Source organism: Typopeltis vanoorti, chromosome 24, assembly GCF_054136105.1.
Source record: "Typopeltis vanoorti isolate ZY-2024b chromosome 24, IOZ_Tvanoo_1.0, whole genome shotgun sequence".
NCBI classification, from domain to species: Eukaryota; Metazoa; Arthropoda; class Arachnida; order Uropygi; family Thelyphonidae; genus Typopeltis; species Typopeltis vanoorti.
In genome coordinates this window covers 45,142,721-45,164,690 of record NC_143572.1, presented here as the reverse complement: position 1 = coordinate 45,164,690, position 21,970 = coordinate 45,142,721, and the positions used below count along the sequence as shown (strand labels likewise).

General features: G+C 35.1%; 1 protein-coding gene across 1 annotated transcript in view; it reads left to right on the top strand.

Moving 5' to 3' along the window:
• Window positions 1-21,970, top strand: part of LOC150093146 (uncharacterized) — a 339,961-nt gene that overhangs the window by 234,654 nt on the left and 83,337 nt on the right. The window contains exon 15 of the mRNA XM_090414162.1: window positions 20,014-20,152. Coding sequence (XP_090270288.1) covers window positions 20,014-20,152 — 139 coding nt within the window. The remainder of the gene's footprint in view (window positions 1-20,013; window positions 20,153-21,970) is intronic.

The following is a 21,970-nucleotide window of genomic DNA, read 5'->3' as shown; positions in this document are numbered from 1 at the left end:
TGTTATAAAACACTTTAGTACACTAACCACGCTAATAAAGCTCCAATAATATACCAAAATTACACACTTAAGTCCATTAAATTGAATCCAAAACACCAATAAATCAACAAAAAACACAAATCTCTCAGGAGCTCTCCGATAGCACGCCCGTTCACCCAAATTGCTAAATGAAACAAGCAGTGATAGCACAGTGGTAAAAAAACACTCAACAGGCATACAGTCAGGAATACATATTCATACTTGAAGGAGAAAAAGCCATCAAAGGATTGAAATGTGGAAAGGCAGCAGGAGTAGATGATATTCGACCAGAAATGCAGAAGTATGGTAGTATAAAAGTCTTACAGTGGCTGCACTGCGTAGTTCAGAAAGCCTGGACACAGGGACAAATTCCCGATGATTGGAGTAGAGCTCTAATAGTACCCATATATAAAAAGGGAAATAAAACTGAATGTGAGAATTACAGAGGTATTTCCCTACTGAGTGTTCCGAGCAAGATTTATGCCAGTGTACTTGAGAAACGGTTGAGAAGAATTGTGGAAGAAAAGCTTGGTGAAGAACAAGCTGGATTCAGACCAAATAGAGGCTGTCAGGATCAGATCTTCACTTTATGACAAATAGTTGAGAAAGCATAAGAATATAACAAAGATCTGTATTTATGTTTTGTTGATCTGGAAAAGGCATACGACATGATGCCAAGAGAGAAGTTATGTGGTGTCAATGGGGCACCTGAGTTGCAAGTCAGCAGTTAGAATTGAAGAAACTACAGGAAGATGGTTTAATGTTAAATCTGGTGTGAGAGAAGGATGTACATTATCCCCTCTGTTATTCATTATCTATATGGATCACATTATGAAGGAAAGTGATATTAAACATGATATCAGAATTGGAGATGTTAATGTTAGCTCTTTGCTTTATATAGACGATGTTATACTTCTAAATAAATCTGCTACAAGTTTGCAAGATTCCCTGACTAAATTGAATAATTGTTGTAATAGATATGGTATGAAGGTCAGCAATAAAAAGACAAAGACTATTCAAATAGGTAGAATCATTGAAAATGTCTATTGTGTTGTGAATGGAGAACCTGTGTAACAAGTAAAACATTTCGGCTACTTAGGCACGATTTTTACTGAAGTTGGTAAATTCACTATTGAAATAGATAATAGAATCAACAAAGTTGGTGTGATAGGAACTCAATTGAATAAATTCATATGGAATGAGAGAGAAATTAGTCAGAACACTAAATTAGCTGTATACAAGACAGTGTTCAAACCAGTTTTAACTTATGGATCTGAGAGCTGGGTCAGAAGTAAAACACTAGACCAAAGACTAGAGACTGCAGATATGAGAGTCCTGAGAATGATTATAGGCGTGAACAGATGGCATCAATGGCAATATCATATTAAAAATGAGGATATTAGAAAAGAACTTGACATTGTCAGCATCCAGGAATGCGTTAGCAAAGCTAATCTCAGGTGATATGGTCACTTAAGCAGAATGGGCGAGGAAAGATTGGCAAAACAAGTGTTTTCTGCCAGGTTGGCAGGAAAACGACCCATAGGAAGACCAAGATATAGGTTGATTGATACGGTTCAAAGTGCCTTAGATGATAGAAATGTAAGATGTGATAATGTTGGAGTCTTGACAAGTAACAGACTGATTTGGAGGAAAATTGTAGATAGGAAGTTAGTAATGATGTAAATTTTTCATGTAGTATTATCATATCCTGTACACCCTTGAGGGTACATGTCAGGAATTTGATGATGATGATATTTTGATTTATATTAAACTGAAGTTATTACTATAACACAGTAGTTTTCTCCATAATTTATATAAAATGAATGCTGATCACTGTGTAACTGTAAAAGAAAGGATAAAAATTTAAATACCATATACTACAATTTGCAGACACCCAAATGGGATCTATTATTCTTAGCTAAATTTCAACCTGCAGCCTCAAACCGCTATTGCCTACCTCATCTTTCCTAACCACACTCCACATGATTCCTTTTGTCACAGAGGGTGGAACACTTGCATTTGTGAATTCTCTCATCATCGTCGTCATTATCAAATTCCTGACATGTATCCCCAAGGGGTGTACAGGGTATTATGATAGTGCTACATGAAAAACTTACATCATTACTAACTTCCTATCAGCAATTTTCCTCTAAAACTACTTTTTGCAGTTCTGCTCAAAATTTTTTTGTTTCCATTCATTTACTGTATCACACTTCAGAACACTCTCCTTTTCCATTATTTGTTTGTGAAGCTTCATATCCAAACAGTGAGGTTGTCTTTCTTGATGACTACAGTGTTCACAACTCAGAATGATTTCCTGTTGTCCATTTCCACCAATCAAGCTGACAGAAGGACTGAGAATTTTGCTGTCAATAATAGTCTTTCACAGATTGTTCACTTCCTCACCAGAATACACAATGGTCCACTCCACTCTCCCAACAATCTTGATTTCTGTGCTGGGTTTTTCTGATAAATACACAGATACAGAAACACTGCATATACAGTGTTTTTGCAGCAGTTGCAAAAAAGATCATCTGTCAATCCAAATCTTACTTTGAAAGTGGCTGGGTGAAACAGACTCGCTTGTTTTCAGATGGTGATTGAACCATTTGATCCTTCATGGGATTGTTGGGTGCTTCTGTCCATCCATCCATGTTTCCACCTCCCTTGCATCCAGATAGTACCACTGTTTAGGGAAAAGGCTGACTTGCTGGCATCATTGTTCTTCTCCAACATTGATCACTGCAAAATACTCTCCCTCCCCATCACACAATGATAATGACCAGGAATAAGCAGTAACTATAGTAACCAATACTAAATATGAGAATAATCATATTTTTGGATGACAGGCAATATCACGTACAATGATGTCAGCAAATATCTGATTGAGGAACTAGTTGATGTGACTTATTTATGTGTAAGGTCCCATGGAAGGTTCTACTAAATAAAAGGAGGAATTTTTTGAGGCACTAGAGAAGGTAGCTGAGACATTTAAAAATGAAAAATTGGTCCTTATTGGAGATCTAATCTGTAGAGTAGGAAATGATTACCAGACATATAAGGATGTTGTTTAATTTTGACGGTATATATCAGAACACAGAATTATATGTATAAATAATTATTTATTGACTTATTGCTGATATTTCACTGGCGTTATAACCAGCATTTTCAGAGCACAAGAACACAGTTTGTCACAGTACGCGAGACTACAACAACATAGTGCAACAAAGGGATTAGCTTACAAAAAAATTGTAGCAACAATACAAAGACTAAAGTCCTAATTAGGTGCCCTCTATATTTAAAAAAAAAATAAATAAAGACATGTACTAGTTATGTCTTAAGATGACTGTCTCCCAAATTTTGGGCAAATTTATACAGCCATATTTGTTGAGATTCAGAGTATGCTTCAAGGCTTCTGTTGTTTCTAAGAACAATCTCTCTGACTTGTAAAAGCCTATGGTGTTTTCTGAAGATGCTGGTTATAACACCAGCGAAATATCAGCAATAAGTCAATAAATAATTATTTACTTATAATTCTGTGTTCTGATATATACCGTCAAAATTAAACATGTACAATGAACACATCTGCCTTTCTACACATATAAGAATGTTTTGGGAAAATTTGGAGAAAAGAGCAAAGCTAATAATAATGGTAGGTACTTGCTAGATTTCTGCTCAGAACATGGACTAGTTATTACTAACACCATGTTCTAACATAAAAATATGCTCAAATTCACATGGACAGAAGTTGCAAGAAATAAGAAAAGTCTCATTGATTATGTTATTGTTGATAGTGATGTTTTCCCACTGATTTAATACAACAACATACACAGAATTTGAAATTGGAAGTGATCACCAGTTAGTTTTGAGAAGGTTAAAATTGAATTTCTTATTGAAAAGAAGAGTGTGCAAAAATGTTTTGAAGCAGTTTTCAGAAGTGAATTGTGGATTCAAATACACAAACACTGTTCGATTAAAAAATAAAACGGTTTGATTACAAAAGCCAGCCCTTGGAGAATCATTGGCAAACCCTCAGAAAACACTGATTAATTCAGCTATGGAGACATTTGGTGAAGTTGTCTGTAAGCATAGAAAGAAAGCATACCAGATGTCCTAAAGAATACAGAGAAAATTTTAAGATCGCTGTGCTATGTTTAAAAGTAGTTAAACAAAAGTCATGGGAAGATTTTGGTAAGAATATAGAAAATAAATATCAGAAGGTGGTAAAATGTTCCTGAGGCTGTTGTAAAAGCTTAGAAATGTGTATAGTTATTATTCCATTTTGGGTAAACAAAATTTAATTATATTTACTACTCTTTCCCTCTCTCTCTCTAATGTTACTCCTACTCAAGAAAGGTTGTAAACTTAGATTTCATTAGTACTCAAGTGTTCTAAGGATATTTATCCCCTATTTTTATTAATTTTATATATTGTATTTCCTGCATATAAGACGCACTTTTTTCTTTGAAAATAGGTCTGAAAAACAGGGTGCATCTTATACGCCGATACTCAGTTTTTTGTTTTCATTTCTGGAAATTTTCTCTGTTCCGAGTTATGCGATTTCTTTCTTCCTTCCTCGTGATGTGTGAAAGTATTCCAGTTACGTAGAGTTCAGTGGATGCGATTTCATCGACGATCAACTGTGTTTCTGTTCGTTTAAATTTTCCAATTGTTGTCGTAGTTGTTGTGAACGGTGATAAATTTCTGCCGTTAAATTTTCTCTAAATCTTGGTAAATTATGGTTGAAAAACGTTGGCATTGCTAGAGTATTGCGTACAAGCTACATGTGATTGCGTATGCCAAAGAACATGGAAACAGGGCTGCAGAGAGGCATTTTGGGCCACCCCCAACTGAGAAAATGATAAGAACTTGGCAGAATCAGGAAGTGGATCTAAAAACTCTTTTTTTTTCCTGAAAAATTTGTACAAAAAAGGGGGTGATGCATCTTATATGTTGGCAAATATGGTAACTTATTTGTACTTTTTATTTTTTACATAATCTGGAACCTCGCTCTAGAGACCAAACATGGAGCTTTTTTTCAAGCCATTTTGAGCCTACAATAAGTGTGGGGATTGTCCCACACTGGAGGATGAAATTCATCTAACACCTGAAGACAATCACAACATCCATGCCCACATCAGGATTTGAACCATCAGCCTGTTGGTTATAGAATGGATACACTAACCATTTTGGCTAACAGGCTGGCATTTGAAGTGGCACTTGCAAATTAGAATATTCTGTATAGTTCAATTTTGGTTCCAGTTGGAGATGTTTTTTTGACAAAATGATAGTATAATAATTTAGTAATTCCATACTAGCTAGTTGGGATTTAAATTAAACTTGATATTTATGTTGAAATTTGTTGAGTTCATTTCGATTTTTGTTTTGTTCAGACTGTTTGTGTTGGAAAAATTAGCAAAAAAATTATATATTTTTATAAGCCAAAAAAAAAAACCAGTTATAGTTTCATAAACTGTGTTCCAATCTAACTTTAAAGTTGTCTCATGAAATATAAGTGAAAAGCACTACCAGAGAAGAACTCTTTCTTTGGATACTGTAAATTATTCACGCACATTATGATAGTTTTTGCCAGGCTGGTTGGCTAAATGGTTAGCCATATCCATTCTCCAAACAAAAGGTGTCATGGGTTCAAATACCACCATAGGTATAGATGTTTGTGGTTATTTGGAGGCCTGAAGCATCTTGAAAAAGTTCTATGTTTGATTCCTAAAGCAGGGTTTCTGGATTATGTAAAAATAATGAATTAAAAAATATATATATAATTAATAAAAATAAAAGGAAATCTCTAGTCCACCCACAGTATGAATATGCTATAGGTTTACAGGGGAAAAAAAAGTTTGGTGGGTGGGATCCACACTAAAAAAAAACAAACTATCAAACAGTCAATCAAAAATCAATGCTAACCATTATGAACAATATATAAACAATTATAAAAGTCTACTAATGAGATATATATATTGATTTATATTTGGCCATATGCTTATGCTATTTGTGTAGTTTTTATTCTAGTTTTATTTATTTAGTTTCTTCCCTTTACTATCATTCTCTGGTTGATTATGTTCATATATCATATATAAAAGAAAAGAATTCTGTTATAAAATACTTCATTTCATGATTATTTGTTCTCCAATTAAATTGAAACTTTTGTAACGTGTCATGAGTGACATGAAATATACAGACCTGAGTTCATATCCCATCTAGGACCCAAACAACTGTTTTAAGGGCTTTTTAAGTGAAGGTGAATTTGCCAGTCTCATATAGGGATAGCAGGATTTTACTTCTCAGAAACTTGTGTTTTTTTCATCCAGTAAACAGCCATACCTGCCAGAGATTATTGCATACAATCAAGAGACATAGCAAAAGACTCAGAGGTGATACCAAGGTTGAAGTAATGCAGAAGTCATATTTTCATATCCAAGTAGCCAAAAGCCTGGAGGTGATAACTTGGTATCACCTCGGGGTCTGGCTTCCACTGATGAGACCTCAATAAAGATCGAAAGTGGTCTGGGTAGTGACCCTTCCTATAATGCATAGCATTATACATGTCCGTAAGGATATGTTCTTTGCATTATGGGATACTAAGGCAAGTGATGTGAAGTCATTAGCTTCTGTATATGAGTTGTCCAGTCATGAAAATACTTCAGGTGCAAACTTTGTTTGCTTACACTTGGATAAAGGATGATTAAACCAAGAATATAATTTCTTGGCATCTTTAATTTATAGTATAACCAAGTGGAAAAACTTCCAACAACTATCTCTAATCCAGTGTATTTTAATAATAATATTAAAATATAATATTAATAATAATATTAAAATATGTGTGATACCTTTTGGCTACTCATATATGAAAATATGACTTCTGCATTCCTTCCATCCTTAGTATAACCTCTGGGCCTGGCTTCGGGTGCAAACTTTGTTTGCTTACACTTGGATAAAGGATGATTAAACCAAGAATATAATTTCTTGGCATCTTTAATTTATAGTATAGCCAAGTGGAAAAACTTTCAACAACTATCTCTAATCCAGTGAAGTCATTAGGATGTATTTTAATAATAATATGTGATACCTTTTGGCTACTCATATATGAAAATATGACTTCTGCATTACTTCAACCTTAGTATAACCTCTGGGACTGGCTCCCATTGATGAGACTTCAATAAATGTTGAAACTGGTCTGGGTAGTGACCCTTCCCATAATGCATAACATTATACATGTCTGTAAGGATATATGCTTTGCATTATGGGATACTAAAGCAAGTGATGTGAAGTCATTAGTTTCTCTGTACAAGTTGCACAGGCCTGAAATTACTTCAAGCACAAACTTCGTTTGCTTACACTTGGATAAAGGATTAAACCAAGGATATAATTTCTTGGTTTAATCCTTTAATTTATATTAAAGGATTAAATTTAATCGCTTTAATTTATATTATAGCCAAGTGAAAAAACTTCCAATAAGAGACATAGCATTAACTATGTGATGAAGGAGAAGATATTAAACTCAGCTCTTCACTTTATGCTTATGATATTATACTCCTAAATAACTGTGGTGCAAATCTTCTGGACTCTTTACTAACTGCTGTAATATTATTTAGTATGAAGCATATTTGGTATGAAAATCAACAAGAAAATGGCATCAAAATGGAAAACTACTTCATTTGCTATGGTAGATATAAAAGAACAAGTAAAACATTAAGCTATTAGGCAGAATTTTTAGAGAAGATTACTGATATGAAATTAGATACTAGATTAAACAAAGCTGGTGTAGTGAGGAATCAGATGAACAGATTTATATGGAATAGCAGAGAAATTAGCTAAAACACTAAACTGGCCTTATATAGGCAGTGTTCAAACCAGTTTTATCTTAAAAGACCTAAAAGTGGAGTTGGAAAGAAAACAGAGTTGAAGACTAGAGACCACAGATGTAAGAGTTCTGAGGAAAGTTAGGAGAGTGACCGGATTGCAGTGGCAGAATCATATTATACTATTGAATACTTGACACATTACAGATTACCCTTGACTTCTCGCTATAGTAAACATCATTATAACAGACTTGCTCACTTTAACAGATCCTAAAGGTCTCATAAGAGCATTACTATTCTAAAGGAAATTTACGATAGCAAACTTTCTGATGTCCCTGTAAATTTGATCAAGTTGACTAATTTGGAAGAAAAAATTATGGATGAGAAGTTAGTAGTGATATATGAATGTAGAACAGTTTGGTCCCAAGTTCAATACCATTAGCTTGATAGAAGATTTATTTCCTTTCTATTATAATTTTGGTTTCATTTGCAAAATAATTTCAAATTATATATATATAATTTTTGTTTTTATTTTTTGTTATAACTGGACTATTTTTATTTGCAAAACATTTAAAGTAGTAATCGGCATGCACCAGGCATTAAATTAATTTTCATTATTAAATCAGTTCAAGTCTTCCAGGCAAAAAAAAAAAAAAAAAAAAAAAAAAAAAAAAAAAGTTTAATTTTCCAATACGATTGCGTTTTCATTGGTAAAACAATTTGGAATAAGTTTTTTTTTTTTTTTTTTCTCCTCAGCATAATTGAATCATTTCTTCTTTGAAAAAATTAGATAGAAATAATAATTCTCCTCCATCTTTATGAAATTTAATGAAACTTTATATATATTTAGGTATTAGTGAGGCATTTCATTTAGACCATTTGAATGAGAGAATAAATAAAATTGTCTATAGTACATTTGCTAAAAAGGGGATTATATAATGCACCCTCTTATGATTATCATTTCTAATAATAGTAGAACTGTATGGAGGCAGGAAAATCATTGCTGAAGAATCTTCTCAACTGGGGATACATTTGTCATACTTCATCTTTCACCCAGAACATCTTTCATAATGTATTCTACTCACTCACTTGCCACTCTCAAAGGAAAAAAAATTCTGCTTTGCTCTTTTGCTCAGCATGCTTTTATGCATTTCCATCAAGTCTCTCCTTCCATACTTCGATTAAACTCAATATTAATTTGGTCATGTCTTCTCACAAACTTAAATAGATGAATTTCATTAACCACTCTGTTTATTGGATGCCTGAAGTGGTTTGAAAAAATGTCATGTTTGGTCTGCAGAGCAAGGTTTTCACATTATGCAATAAATAAATTAACATATTTAAAAAAATAGTAATAATGCATCATCACTACACCATCCATTTTCAACCATTTCAAAAAAAAAAAAAAAAAAAAAAAAATCTCCTCTTCTCTGTCTGTCTACCAAGCTTTTTTGGTATCACAGTTTCTCTCAGCCTGCCTTTATAACTAAACATCTATGAGTCTTATTGCCTTAATTAATTGTTTGTGTCTTGTTCAGTGTATTCTCATCACTACAGAATCAGACAAAGACATATAGAGAAATAAATAAACTTCTTATTTCTTGTGACTAAATGAAAACATAATAGCTTACAAAATATTTTTATTTACTGCATAATTTAGAACTGCATTGCGTCCCTCATCAGGGCAAAATGCAAAACAGTTGTGTAACAATGAAAGAGGAATAGAATGAATTAAATTAAACACGAATAATATGAGTAACATGTAGTTAGGGGAAGCAAGTGCAGTGGTGTATAGATAGATTACCAACTTACTGAACTAACTTGTCTTCCTCCTCTTTCATTCCATCTACTTCTGTCCTCTGAAACAGCATCTACTCATTTTCTTCATCAATGATTACAAGTTTCAGCTATTCAAAAATTCATGAACAATGCCTTCTTTCTTCTTACATTCATTCCCACTCAGAGCACTGATTTGCTATAGGTCTTGCAACCTATGAATGAGACATTACAAATATGTTATTATGATATGACAACTCCACAAAGTCCCAACATTCATTGTGGGAGGCCACTCATATATATTTCAAAACACTACACCATCCATTGTATACACTACAATTCAACTCCTGCATATATATATATATATATATACAGTCATCCCTTGGCCTACGTCCGGGTTCCGTTCCATCCGGCAGGACATAAGTCGATATATTAAATCAACAGAGTTATAGGGGTTAAGGACTTAACCGTAATAAGTATACTATCATTTTAATTTTTAAATCTTATTATAAAACTGTACTGTGTGTTACTGCCACTATAAAACAGGAGAATAATCACCCAATCACATCTTCATTACCTTCCCTGTGTGAACGATCAGGCTGTGGCTCTTCTTGTGTAACCTTTGTTTTTTGATGAAAATGTCCAATATGCTTTGCTTATTCCTCTTCTTTTCATCCTAAATTTGTTCATAGCAAGCAAACGCATCATGTACTTTCGTTTCTATTATTAAGTAGTGTTCAACATTGGGGTCCATGTCTTCAGCCATTTTGAGAAGATTTCTGCAAGACCCTTCAGTGTAAATTGTTTAGCTACCTCTTCCTGTTTCTCTTTTCCTTCTTCCTTTTCTTGTTTTTCCTCTTTTGCAACAGGTTGTTCCTCCAGTTCGACCAATTCTTTTGGTCAACTCTTCAGGGGAACTTTCTATGAGTTGAATTATGTCATCATCATTCACTTCGAGATTCAGATTGTTAACAAGTTAAGTTGTTAATTTTACTTTAACAAGCAGAGACCAACAAGTTATTGTTCCTGTATATCGGGCCCTGATAAGACCCCATCTAGACTACTGTGCCCAGATATGGGCCCCAGGGTTTCTTCTTGGTGGGGAGGAGGTGGAGAGGATCCAGAGACGAGTGACCAAGATGATAGCAGGTTTGTGGAATGAACCTTATGAGAACAGATTGAAGATTTGTGGGTTGCAAAAATTGGTTGATAGGGAGAAAAGGGGTGATATGATTGAGACATTCAAATTACTGAAGGGTTTCTATAAGATTAATCCAGAAGATATTTTTGAGAATAGGACTGGTGGTGGGAGGACTAGGGGCCATACATGGAAGCTGGGCAAGAATGTGGTTAGCAGGGGTGTTAGAGCTAGGTTTTTTACTTGGAGAGTGGTAAATGAGTGGAATAAGCTGCCAGTGTCTGTTGTGGGTGCTGTGACCGTGAATGAGGTATGATAGATACTGTGTGAATGTCGAATAGTTGTTCTTGACATGATGTTAGGGCCTCCCTCGATGAGTCTGTCGACTCCTTGGAGTTGCCAGAAATAATAATAATAATAATGTCTTTTTTTTTTCCATATGCCACTCATACATTGAGAGGTCACTTCGTCCCAAGCCACAGCAATATTTTTAATAGCATGAAAAATATTGAATGTTTTCCAGAATTGTATGAGAGTGGTCATTTCCTTCAGTGACAGAAATGGCTTGTGAAAAAGTTCTCCATAGATAATAAGCCTTAAACACTGCAAGAACTCCCTGATCCATCCGTTGGATCAATGAAGTAGTGTTTGGAGGGAGAAACATAATGAACTTGGTGAAATTAAAATTTTAAATTCTACATTTTTTTTCACACAGTAGCTTTTTATTTCACTCGCATAACAGTTGATTAAGGCATCCTCAAACAATTTTTGCATGATCCACGACTTCTTATTGCTCCGATAATGAACTGGGAGTATGCTTGCTAATGTTTTTGAAGATTTGTGGATTCTCACTGTGCCATATCACAAATGGTTTCGGTTTATATCCAGCCACATTATATGTAACAGAATCGTAATACAGACATTAAGAACTTTGAAACTAGGTATAGATTTCAGCTTTTTGTAGATGAATGTTCGCTCGGGCATTTTTTTCCGAAAGAAGGCTGTCTCATCCATATTAAATATTTGCTCTGGCCAATAATTTTCCTCCATAATAATTTTATCCAATTTTCCCACAAACTTCTTAGCAGCCTTCTCAGCACTTGCAGATTCCCATACATTTTCACATTATGCAGTGCAAAATGCTGCTTGAATCTGCAAAAATAAGGATAAAATCTTAGAGGCTGTGAAGAAGCGTTGAATTTGTAGTCGTAATCAGGTCCTGCTTTGTCCTTCAACATATTGAAGAGACTTAGTGCGTTAGCAGTTATGGTCCTAGTGCTAACGGGTACGTGCTTTTGGTTCAGGTCCTCTATCCATGATGCAGGTAGCTTTTCCAAATCACAGATAGGACCTTGTCGTTGCTTTGTTACTATTTAATGGAAGCAGATCCTTTCACAGCCTCTAAGATTTTATCCTTATTTTTCAAAATGGTCGTCACTGTAGAATGAGACCATCCGAAGTCATGTGAAATCACATTAAGGGGCTTACCAGCTTCATGTTGCTTTATAATTTGCCTCTTTTTCTATCATTCTCACTAGATTTTTTGATTGTACATGTATTGGGCCATGTTTCACAAAACAATCCAAAATATTTAATACACAAATTTTGATAAATACACAAATAACCCATTTCTCAAACACAAAATCAACAGAGGAAAACTGTTGAAGACACGTGCCGACTGCCGAGGGAGGTTGTCGTTGAAAGCACTGTTGCCACTGTGCATGCTTTACTTTACGCTTACTTGTGTCATGTTCGAAAGTATAGCTGAAAGTGTTATTTAGTCCCTTATGGGATCACGGATGTATCTTCGAAAGGACATAACTCGAACGGACGTAAGTCGAGGGATGACTGTATATATAGATAGAGAGAGAGACAGAGAGACTTCGAACAAATATGGTATCACTTAAGAATCAACCATGGATATGTGAAAGAGACCTCCTATAAAGAAGGATTATTAAGAACTGACTAGTACTTTTGATTCATTATCCTATCTTATCTTCGCATGGTACACCTTTTCATTAGATATCCATTAATGGGATGGCGATTTGGAATGGCAAAACTGGTAATAACCTTAAACCACAAAGAAAAATGATGCATTGTGATGAAATATTGAAGCTGGGACATTACCCACTTAACCAGTCTCTCCGTTTTTGTTGGGAGCTAGGCAGGCATTGAAAAGTCATCAAAATGCACAATAGAATTGATGATGGTACCATCCACACAAGAAGTGAAGCTCACTTGCAGTAAAATTTTAGAAGTACCATGCCAACATATTTGGTGTTACTAAAGCAGGTAAAATACTGCTAAATAATAAGAATAAGATGTTGTATTTGGGCAGTAGCCATCAGAAAAGAAGTAATAACTGCAGTATTCAACACTAAATATGAAGTTAAACCTATTGAATATTAAAGTGGGTAGATTTCAAAATGGGGAATTAACCAGTGAGACATTTATGCCTATATCCCACAGAAGGTAATACCATGGGAGAAGTAGAAGAGTTTTTCAAGTCATTAGAGAAAATAGCTGATATACGAGGGTGGTCTGAAAAGTTTTTGGCCTCAACCACAGGTGGCAACACTATTGGGAAGATTTTTTTTTTCTAAGTTGGTACATCTGTCATAAGCATCGATGTGAAATTGCAAGTCATTCTATCAAGTAGTTTGTTTTATACAGCTGTCTGAAGCAAAAGTGTTGTCTGTATCCCTTGAAATGGATAAAATTGAGTATCATACAGTTATAAAATTCTTTGTAAAAGAAGGTTTAACGGCAAAAGAAATTCATTCAAAGTTCATAAACATTTATGGGCACTCTTCTCTTTCGTTTTTTGACAAATAAGAAATGGGCCGCCAAGTTTAAACGTGGCTGTGCCAGCCTTGAAGATGATCCACGTGAAGGACATCTAAAAAGTGTAACAAGACCAGAAATCATTGATCAAGTGCATGATATGGTATTGGATGACTGGCAAGTCAAAGTGCATGAAATTGCTGAGGCTATAGGCATTTCAAAAGAACGTGTATTGTATATTTTGCATGATGAATTGCAAATGAAAAAAGCTTTGCGCAAGATAGGTGCTGCAATTGCTCACAGCAGATCAAAAACACACTCCTATGAAAATCTCTGAACAGTGCTTGGAGCATTTTAACAAGAATAAAACTGATTTTGTGCATCAATTTATTACTATGGATGAGACTTGCATTCATCATTACACACCAGAATCAAAACAGTGGAGAGAAGCCAGTTGTTCGGTCTCATCAGCAGGAAAGGTCATGGCATTGGTATTTTGGGATGCTAAAGGCATTTTGTTTATTAATTATCTTGAAAAGGGTAAAATAATAACTGGGAATATTATTCCGATCTTTTAACCAGACTAGACGAAAAAATTCCTGAGAAAAGACCCGGTTTGCAGAAGGGAAAAAAAATCAACCTTCATCAGGACAATTCACTTGCCCATAAAGGTGTTCTGGCAATGGGAAAATTAAGGGATCTGCACTATGAATTGTTGGAACATCCACCCTATTCCCCAGATTTGGTTCCCCCTGACTTCTGTCTTTTCCCAAATCTGAAACTCTTCTTTGCTGGTCAGCGTTTTTCTTCGAATCAGGAGGTGATTGCAGCTGTAGAGGGGTATTTTGCAGATCTTACTGAGAACCACTGTGGTGATGGGATAATGGTGCTGGAACATCGCTGGAATTCAAAATAATTTTGAAATTATAAATTTTGTTTTTCATTGTTAGGCTGAGAACTTTTCAGACCGCCCTTGTAAACGTTGAAGATCTAAACATGAGTAGGAAATAAGTATATAACATGTAGAAATGCTTTGGAAAAATATAGAGAAAACTGGCAAGTATCTGCTGGATTTCTGTTCATCACTTTGTTCTTCGCATAAAGATATATACATAAATTCACATGGATAGAAGACACAAGAAATAAGAAAAGTCTCATTGGTTGTGTTGTTCTTAATGACATCTTCAACAAAGAGTACATGGGATTTGTAATAGGAAGGGATCACCGTTTTGTTTTAAGCAGAATAAAAATATCACATTAAAAAGAAAAATGTCAAGTTGAGCAGTTTTCAGAGGTGAACTAGCTTCAACTATCCAAATATTATTTGAGAAAATATTGAAAGAGTTAGAAAATAAGGAAAAACAAACCTTGGAGATTAGCTAGCAAAGTCTGAAGAAAACATTGAATGGTTTAGAAGGAAGGCATGTGGTGTGGCTGCAAGGATAGAAAAATGAGAACTTCATGATGGAGGTGAAAAAACATTAAAGAGGCACTCCAGGAAAAGAAGATATATACACAGTTCCTAACAGGTATGTCAACAAGGACACTGAGAAATGCAGAGAAAAATTTATGAAAGCCAAGCTGTTTGCATATAAGTAACTAAACAAAAGTCATGGGAGACTGGTAATAAGATAAAAGATAGATATAATGAAGGTGGCTAAATGTTTCAGAATCTGTTGAGAAAATAAAGTTTAGAAATGGGAAGAAGAATATTGTAAAAGTAATGGGAAATCATAAAGGTGATATGAAAACTGTGAGGATCTTTAGAGATGTTCTGGATATCTGGAGTAATTATTTTGAAAGATACAATCAGTTATAGAACACTGGAGAAAATAATCAAGAGGACTGCAATCAGAAGTACTGTTGTGTCCCAATTTATGATTTTTTTTTTTATCTAATAATTTCCTCTTATCTATGTTCTTCTATTATCTACGCACGAGATATCACCAAAACTTATACTAATATCTAAGTTATTTCTCCCCTTAGTACCCCTAATATTTGTATTTATACTGCGCCTTTTGGGATATTTAGTTTGAGATATTATATACAAAAACAAGGAGAAAGAACTAAAATATGTCTGAAAGTGAAACAATGTTGCAATCGTGACACTTTATCTCGTTTCTTAACATTAATTTCCCGCGTGATTAGGTTCGTATTTTTCAAGTGGTGCATTGGACAGCAATTTCAGGCAACTCTTTTATTATAGAACAAAGGTTTATTAAATTCCTTAACATGGTACAATTCAACTTTTGTGATTACTCAATTTCATGCTAAACTAAATACTTACAAACTAACATTAGCTTATTACATGTAATTAGGCTATGATCCTATAATGAGTATTACGATCATGCCGCCATAACAATTCAACACATAAATTCATTTGACATGGACAAATAAGATTAATTCACACTATATAACTATTCAAACTTAAGTAGATTAACTAAACCATCTACTGCACTAACACATAACTAGTATTACGATCATGCCGCCATACACATTCAACACGTAAATTCATTTGACATGGACAAATAAGATTAATTCACACTATTTAACTACTCAAACTTAAGTAGATTAACTAAACCTTTTTCTGCACCAACATACAACTATGACATTTTTACTTTCCAATACATTACAATAGACATGCAAAATTCTCAGGACACTTAATTACTTACATGACATTAACACTAGCTAGCTTACTTTTAATATATTCTGTCAGATACTAAAGTCCTAGTATAAGTTTTCCTTGGTCACTCTCAACAGTTCTGTATTAGAATAATGATACTTATCACAGACAAATTTTTTGTTAACATTAGATATATTTTACAGTACCTTTCTTTCTTGGGTTTTTCATATGGGCCTTTACCTTCTTCTGATTGTACTAGCTTGGTGTAACCTCGCCGATAATCTGCTTCTCCTACGTTCTTTTTTTGAATTGAATTAGGCTTACGGTGGCTTAACTTTTCGTAACTCCGAACACACATTGAAACATCTATATGACGGCTGTGCAACTCGCCACATGGACATCGATTTCTTTACAGCTCTCCGTTTTTCGTAGTTGTCACTGAAGTTGGAACACAAAGAATATGCTTTCCTTTCCTCGACTTCATAGCATTCTTCGCTTCTCACATAGGAAATACGGAACCAAAATTCCGCTCACTTTCGTTTCCGTGTTGTGACGTGGAGATATAACCCCTTTCTCGCCACTCAGGAAAACACCGTGAAATCCCTACGAAAGAGGTCGCGAAGGACTCCTCCTGGAACAGAATCAAAACCAAAACCAAAAAACGCCCTCGTGGGGGGGGGGGTCCAACCCTTTATACCTGTTCTCCTAACAGCACTTTTTCTAACTTCTTTTCTCCGCCCCCTACTTGTTTTTACTTCACCGACCAATTAGGGTGGCGTTTTTCTGCCAAACGTCATTTGATCGGCGAGCCTGTAACGATGTCTCGATCTGGGAATCGGCCCTGAGTGATAGTCTGTTGTTTTTCTTTTGCTAGCCTCTAATTTAATCCCCCTTCCAAAATTTTTCTATGAATTTACTTAATAACTTAATCTCTAGCCTCTCACATACCATCTCTCATGACTAATCCTTTTCTGTCTTATTTATTTAACTTTTCTCATTTAAATCATATCACAATATTAATATTTTCTTTCTTTTGTTAGTTAATTTAACAAACTCCTTTATATTTTATATATTTTATTGGATGCAAGAATCTTTCTTTTTCTTTTTATTAATTCAACCATTATCTTTCATGCAGGGTTCTAATTTATTTTATTTATTCTTCATGTTACACCATGATAACTGAGAATTCTATATTCTTAAGATATCAGGGTGTAACAGTACATATTAGTACTTGAGGTAGGAAAAAACGATCAGAAATCTGAAATGCAGAAAGGCTACCAGAGTAGATGACTGATCAGAAATGTTCAGATATGAGAAGGTTTTAAATTGTGTACTGTACTGCAGAATTCTGAATTTCAGATGATTGCTGTAGAACTATCATAGTAAGCACCTATGAGAAAAGGAAAATAAGAATGACAGAGGAATTTCTATTCTTAGTGTTCCAGGAGTTTATGCTAACATACTCAAGAAGAGAGACTAAGAAAAATTTTTGAAGAGAAATTTGGGGAAGATCAAGTTGAGTTCAGGGTATATAGGGGTTATTAAGATCAGAGCTTTAATTTAAGACAATTATTCAAAAAATTATAGCAATATAAGTAAGATCTGTATTTAAGTTTTGTGGATCTGGAAAAGGCATGATGATAAGCACATGTTATTGAGGAGTGAACGAGGCCTCACTAGCACAATCATTGCAGATTATCATTAAAAAAAGTGTGCATAGTAATGATATGGTGTGTGTAGTGACATTATTCATACTGACACAAATCTAACCTGATATACTATGTTCATATTGTACTATTATAGAAATAATTTTGTTTTGCCTAAACTGAATTGACATGATTTGACAGATTATAAATTCTCTCAGTCAAAAAAGAATTGTAATGCTCCCCTTTGTGAGATGGATAGGAAGTTGGTTGACAGAGGGATTTTTCTATAAGTTAGGTGGAGAAGCAGGGTATATACTGCATTTCCATTTACAGCCCTTATTGTTTAACTTTTTACGTCCATCTGTTTGCTGCACATTTCTCATTAGGTAGATGAAATTCATCTCCCAGTGTGAGACCACTACCTTGCTTATGGAAGGCCTGAATGTCTTGAAAAAGTACTCCACCACATTACCAATACCTAATGTCCTGTAGGCTGACAGCTTTTCATGGGTGATTTTAACATAATTTTTTTTTTTTTTTTTACAGTTGCATGCAAAACAAATATAAGGAAAACTTACAATAGTTTAAGCACATCCACTGCAAGTTTGTCAAATTGCTAATACATCATGTAAGAATAAGAATTTTATACTGTTTACATAGCCTTCTTCCTAAACAGCATAGACTATGAACACCTTATTAAGGTGGACCCACCTTAATAAGATGTAGGACCTCCTTTCCCTGTGATGACTGCAGCAATCCTATGAGGCATAAATTTTCACAAGTGTACGATAGTGATCATTTGGAATTTTACACTATTCTTCCTTTAGGCATATAATGAGGTCCTACACTGTTGTGGGACAGATGTCCCTTAACCTCACACGATGCCCCAGTTCATTCGACAGATGTTCAGTAGGGTTGAGATCAGGGCTCTGTGGAGGCCAGTGAACTGTGGTGAAGTTCGTATCCACAAACCATGCAGTTACAGCAGCAGCAGCCTTATGCCACTTGCATTGTCTTGCTGAAAGAGACAATGGTCGGTTCCATTGAAACACCATAAAGTAAGAAGCATTGCATTGTTCAGAATGTTCGAATACCTCTCGGAGTTCAATCTTCATGGCCCCACAAAGAGGTCTGAAGCCAAACCAGGACCATATCATCACACTGCCAACTCCAAATTTCATAGTTAGGGTTACTCATTCTGGTAAGAGACGTTCACTAGGCATCATCCATACCCACATCAGTCTTTGCTCAATAGAGGGTGTAGTGTGATTCATTGCTCCATAATACAGCTTGCTAAGTTTCCATGTCCCACTGTACATGCTCTTTACACCACTGAAGATGGCGATTCATGTTGGTTCAGGTAATGTGGGGCTTGCATAATCACGGTCCAACCATGATAGTATCATATTTATCCATTTTTTACCAGCCACAAACACATGACACGCTACATGGTACAATGCACCTTGCCTCTTGTGGTGTCCATTGACTTCTTTCCAAGCAGTATAATTTCTATATGTTTATATTGAAATAAAGCATTGTTTATTTCAATGCTTTATTTTTCAAAAGTTGTTAAATTTTTCTTTAATCACTATAATTCATTTTATTTATTTTTCTTAGGTCATTCTTTTAGAGCCTTGATTCTGAATTTTTTTTGTGCAGATTCATGTTCCAATCGATGCCTGGAACTCCGCATTCACCTTGTCGGCTGACAACTGGCAGTTTTTACATATGATCTTTTGTAGTACCCTACAGTCATGTTTGGTGAGTGTGGTGGGTCTTTCACTGTGGGTAGCACTTGCAGTTGACTCCCTGTGCTTCCATCTCAATATGGTATCACTGATTATTGACCTGGGATGGCCCAATTTGTCAACAGTTTGCTGAACAGATAGGCCTGCAACATGACATCCTATCGCATTGCCTCGTTCAAACTTCATCAGTTCCCTTTTTTGCAGCCATTTCACCCATACACAGTTGCACTGAATTGGGGTATCATATTCGTCCATTTTTTACCAGCCACAAACATTTGACTTGTTACAGTAAGATGCACCTTGCCTTTTGGGGTGCCCATTGACTTCTTTCTAAGCAGTATAGTTTTTATATGTTTATATTGAAATAAAGCATTGTTTATTTCGATGCTTTATTTTTCAAAAGTTGTTAATTTTTTCTTTAATTGCTATAATTCATTTATATTTATTTTATTTTTCTTAGGTCATTCTTTTAGAGCATACACTGACAGAGACTCAGAAAGCTGCAAGTTTTCCTGTTCAACTTCCTTATGACAGTAGTGTTAAACACTTAACTCCACAATTAAAAAAAAAACTGCAGCGGTCTGTGCCAAGTAAATCAGGTAATTCCATTTTCAAATAATAGTGTTTTTAAGGTTTGTTTCAATAATGGAATATCATAAGCAAGTATAATCACAAAAAGTATAAAAACAGAGGAAAACTCACGTAAAAAAATTATTTAATGTAAAATTTTTTACATTAAATAATGTATTTGACAGAATACCAGATGGAAAACTATTACATAAATTGGAGCAAATGGGAATGGATTGTGAGGGTAACAGACAGACATCAGAGGGTGGTGAGTGGTTGAGTAGAATCAAGGCCAATGAGAATGATTAGTGAAGTGTTTCAGGGCTCTGTATACTAGTGCCACTATTTTATTTGTATATTAATGGTATAGTTTTAGTTTATATAGCTGTTAGTTTATCCAGTTCTTCTGTTAGTAATGCTCCATTCCTGTCTTTGATGACATTCAATTTGGGCTTAAACTAATGCTTTAGATCACGCACTAAATAAAACATCCTTTTATAATTGTACTCTCCCCCCCCCCCTCATCTGGAACTCTATCTCTTCACATTTATTAATACAGAACTTTTCCTTGTCCTGCTTGATGGCTCTTCTGACTTCTCTATGTAATCTCTTATATTCTTCAGTCCCTGTGTCTCTGTTTTTCTAACCACCTTCTTTTGATTATTTCCCATGTTAAATCCGATATACATGGGTTTCTTGGTCTTTTTATTTGGCCAAGATACTTCTTAGCTGTATCCTGTATTATCACCTTGACTCCTTCCCAAAGCATTTCTGGTGAGTTCTCTTCATTGGTTTTCCAAAAATCATCCAGCCGAGTCGATGTTTCTTCTGTGAATCCACTAGCAATTACTCTAGCATCCAATCTAGTGGGATGTGCCTGACTTGGAAGTTTTAAGAGTCTTAGTCTTACTTTAGCTCTTAATAGCTGATGGTCTGTACCACAATCTGCTCCAGGACAAGTATGCACATCAGAGATGCTTGTTCTCCACTGCTGGAGAGCCAGGATGTAATCAGTCTGATGCCTTGCCCTATCAATGTTAGATATCTAAGTTTAGGTCTGTCATGGATGTTTCTGGAAGCAGGTATTGGTAATAACTAATCTGTTAGCATGGGAAAATTCCAACAGTCTTTCATCATGGGTGTTATGTTCACCCAGACCAAACATGCCACACTCTGGCCTAACTCTCATACTCTTTCCCACTTTAGCATTTAAGTCCCCCTAAGATGTAAAGTATGTCATGCCTTGGTAGGCTGTCCAAAACAGTCCTTAAGTTTCATAAAATTCCTCACTCTCTTCTTCAGGCCTAGTGCATAAACTACCACGATTGACACATTGGTAGGCTGAGCCTTACGTCTAATAGAAAGTATCTTATCATTAACAGGGTTATAACCAAGAAGACTTCTTTTCTGAGCTGTGTTCAGTATCACAGATACCCCATGATGCTTTGAGTGACCACCTGTGTAAACAACTAGCTTACCATCCTGTCTTTTGAAGTGACCTTCTCCATTCTATCTGGTCTCTGTAATTCCCAGATGTCAATTTTATACCTATCCATCTCTTTACAGACAGTTTTAAGAATACCCATCTGTAGACCCTGAACATTCCATGTGCCTATGTAAAATTCCCTTCTAGGATTAATCCTGGTACCTTCTGTTTTGCTCATCCACAATATCACTGTTGTTGGAGACTGGAATATACTTCTCAAACAGGACCTTCTGCCTAAGCCCTGAACGTGGCTCTGATTATTATGAACAACAACTGATGCAGCATGAGATGTATTATAAGGCACAACCATATTGGCATTTTGGAGTGATGCAAGAAGAAAGTGGTAGGATTGCAGAGGCCCTTT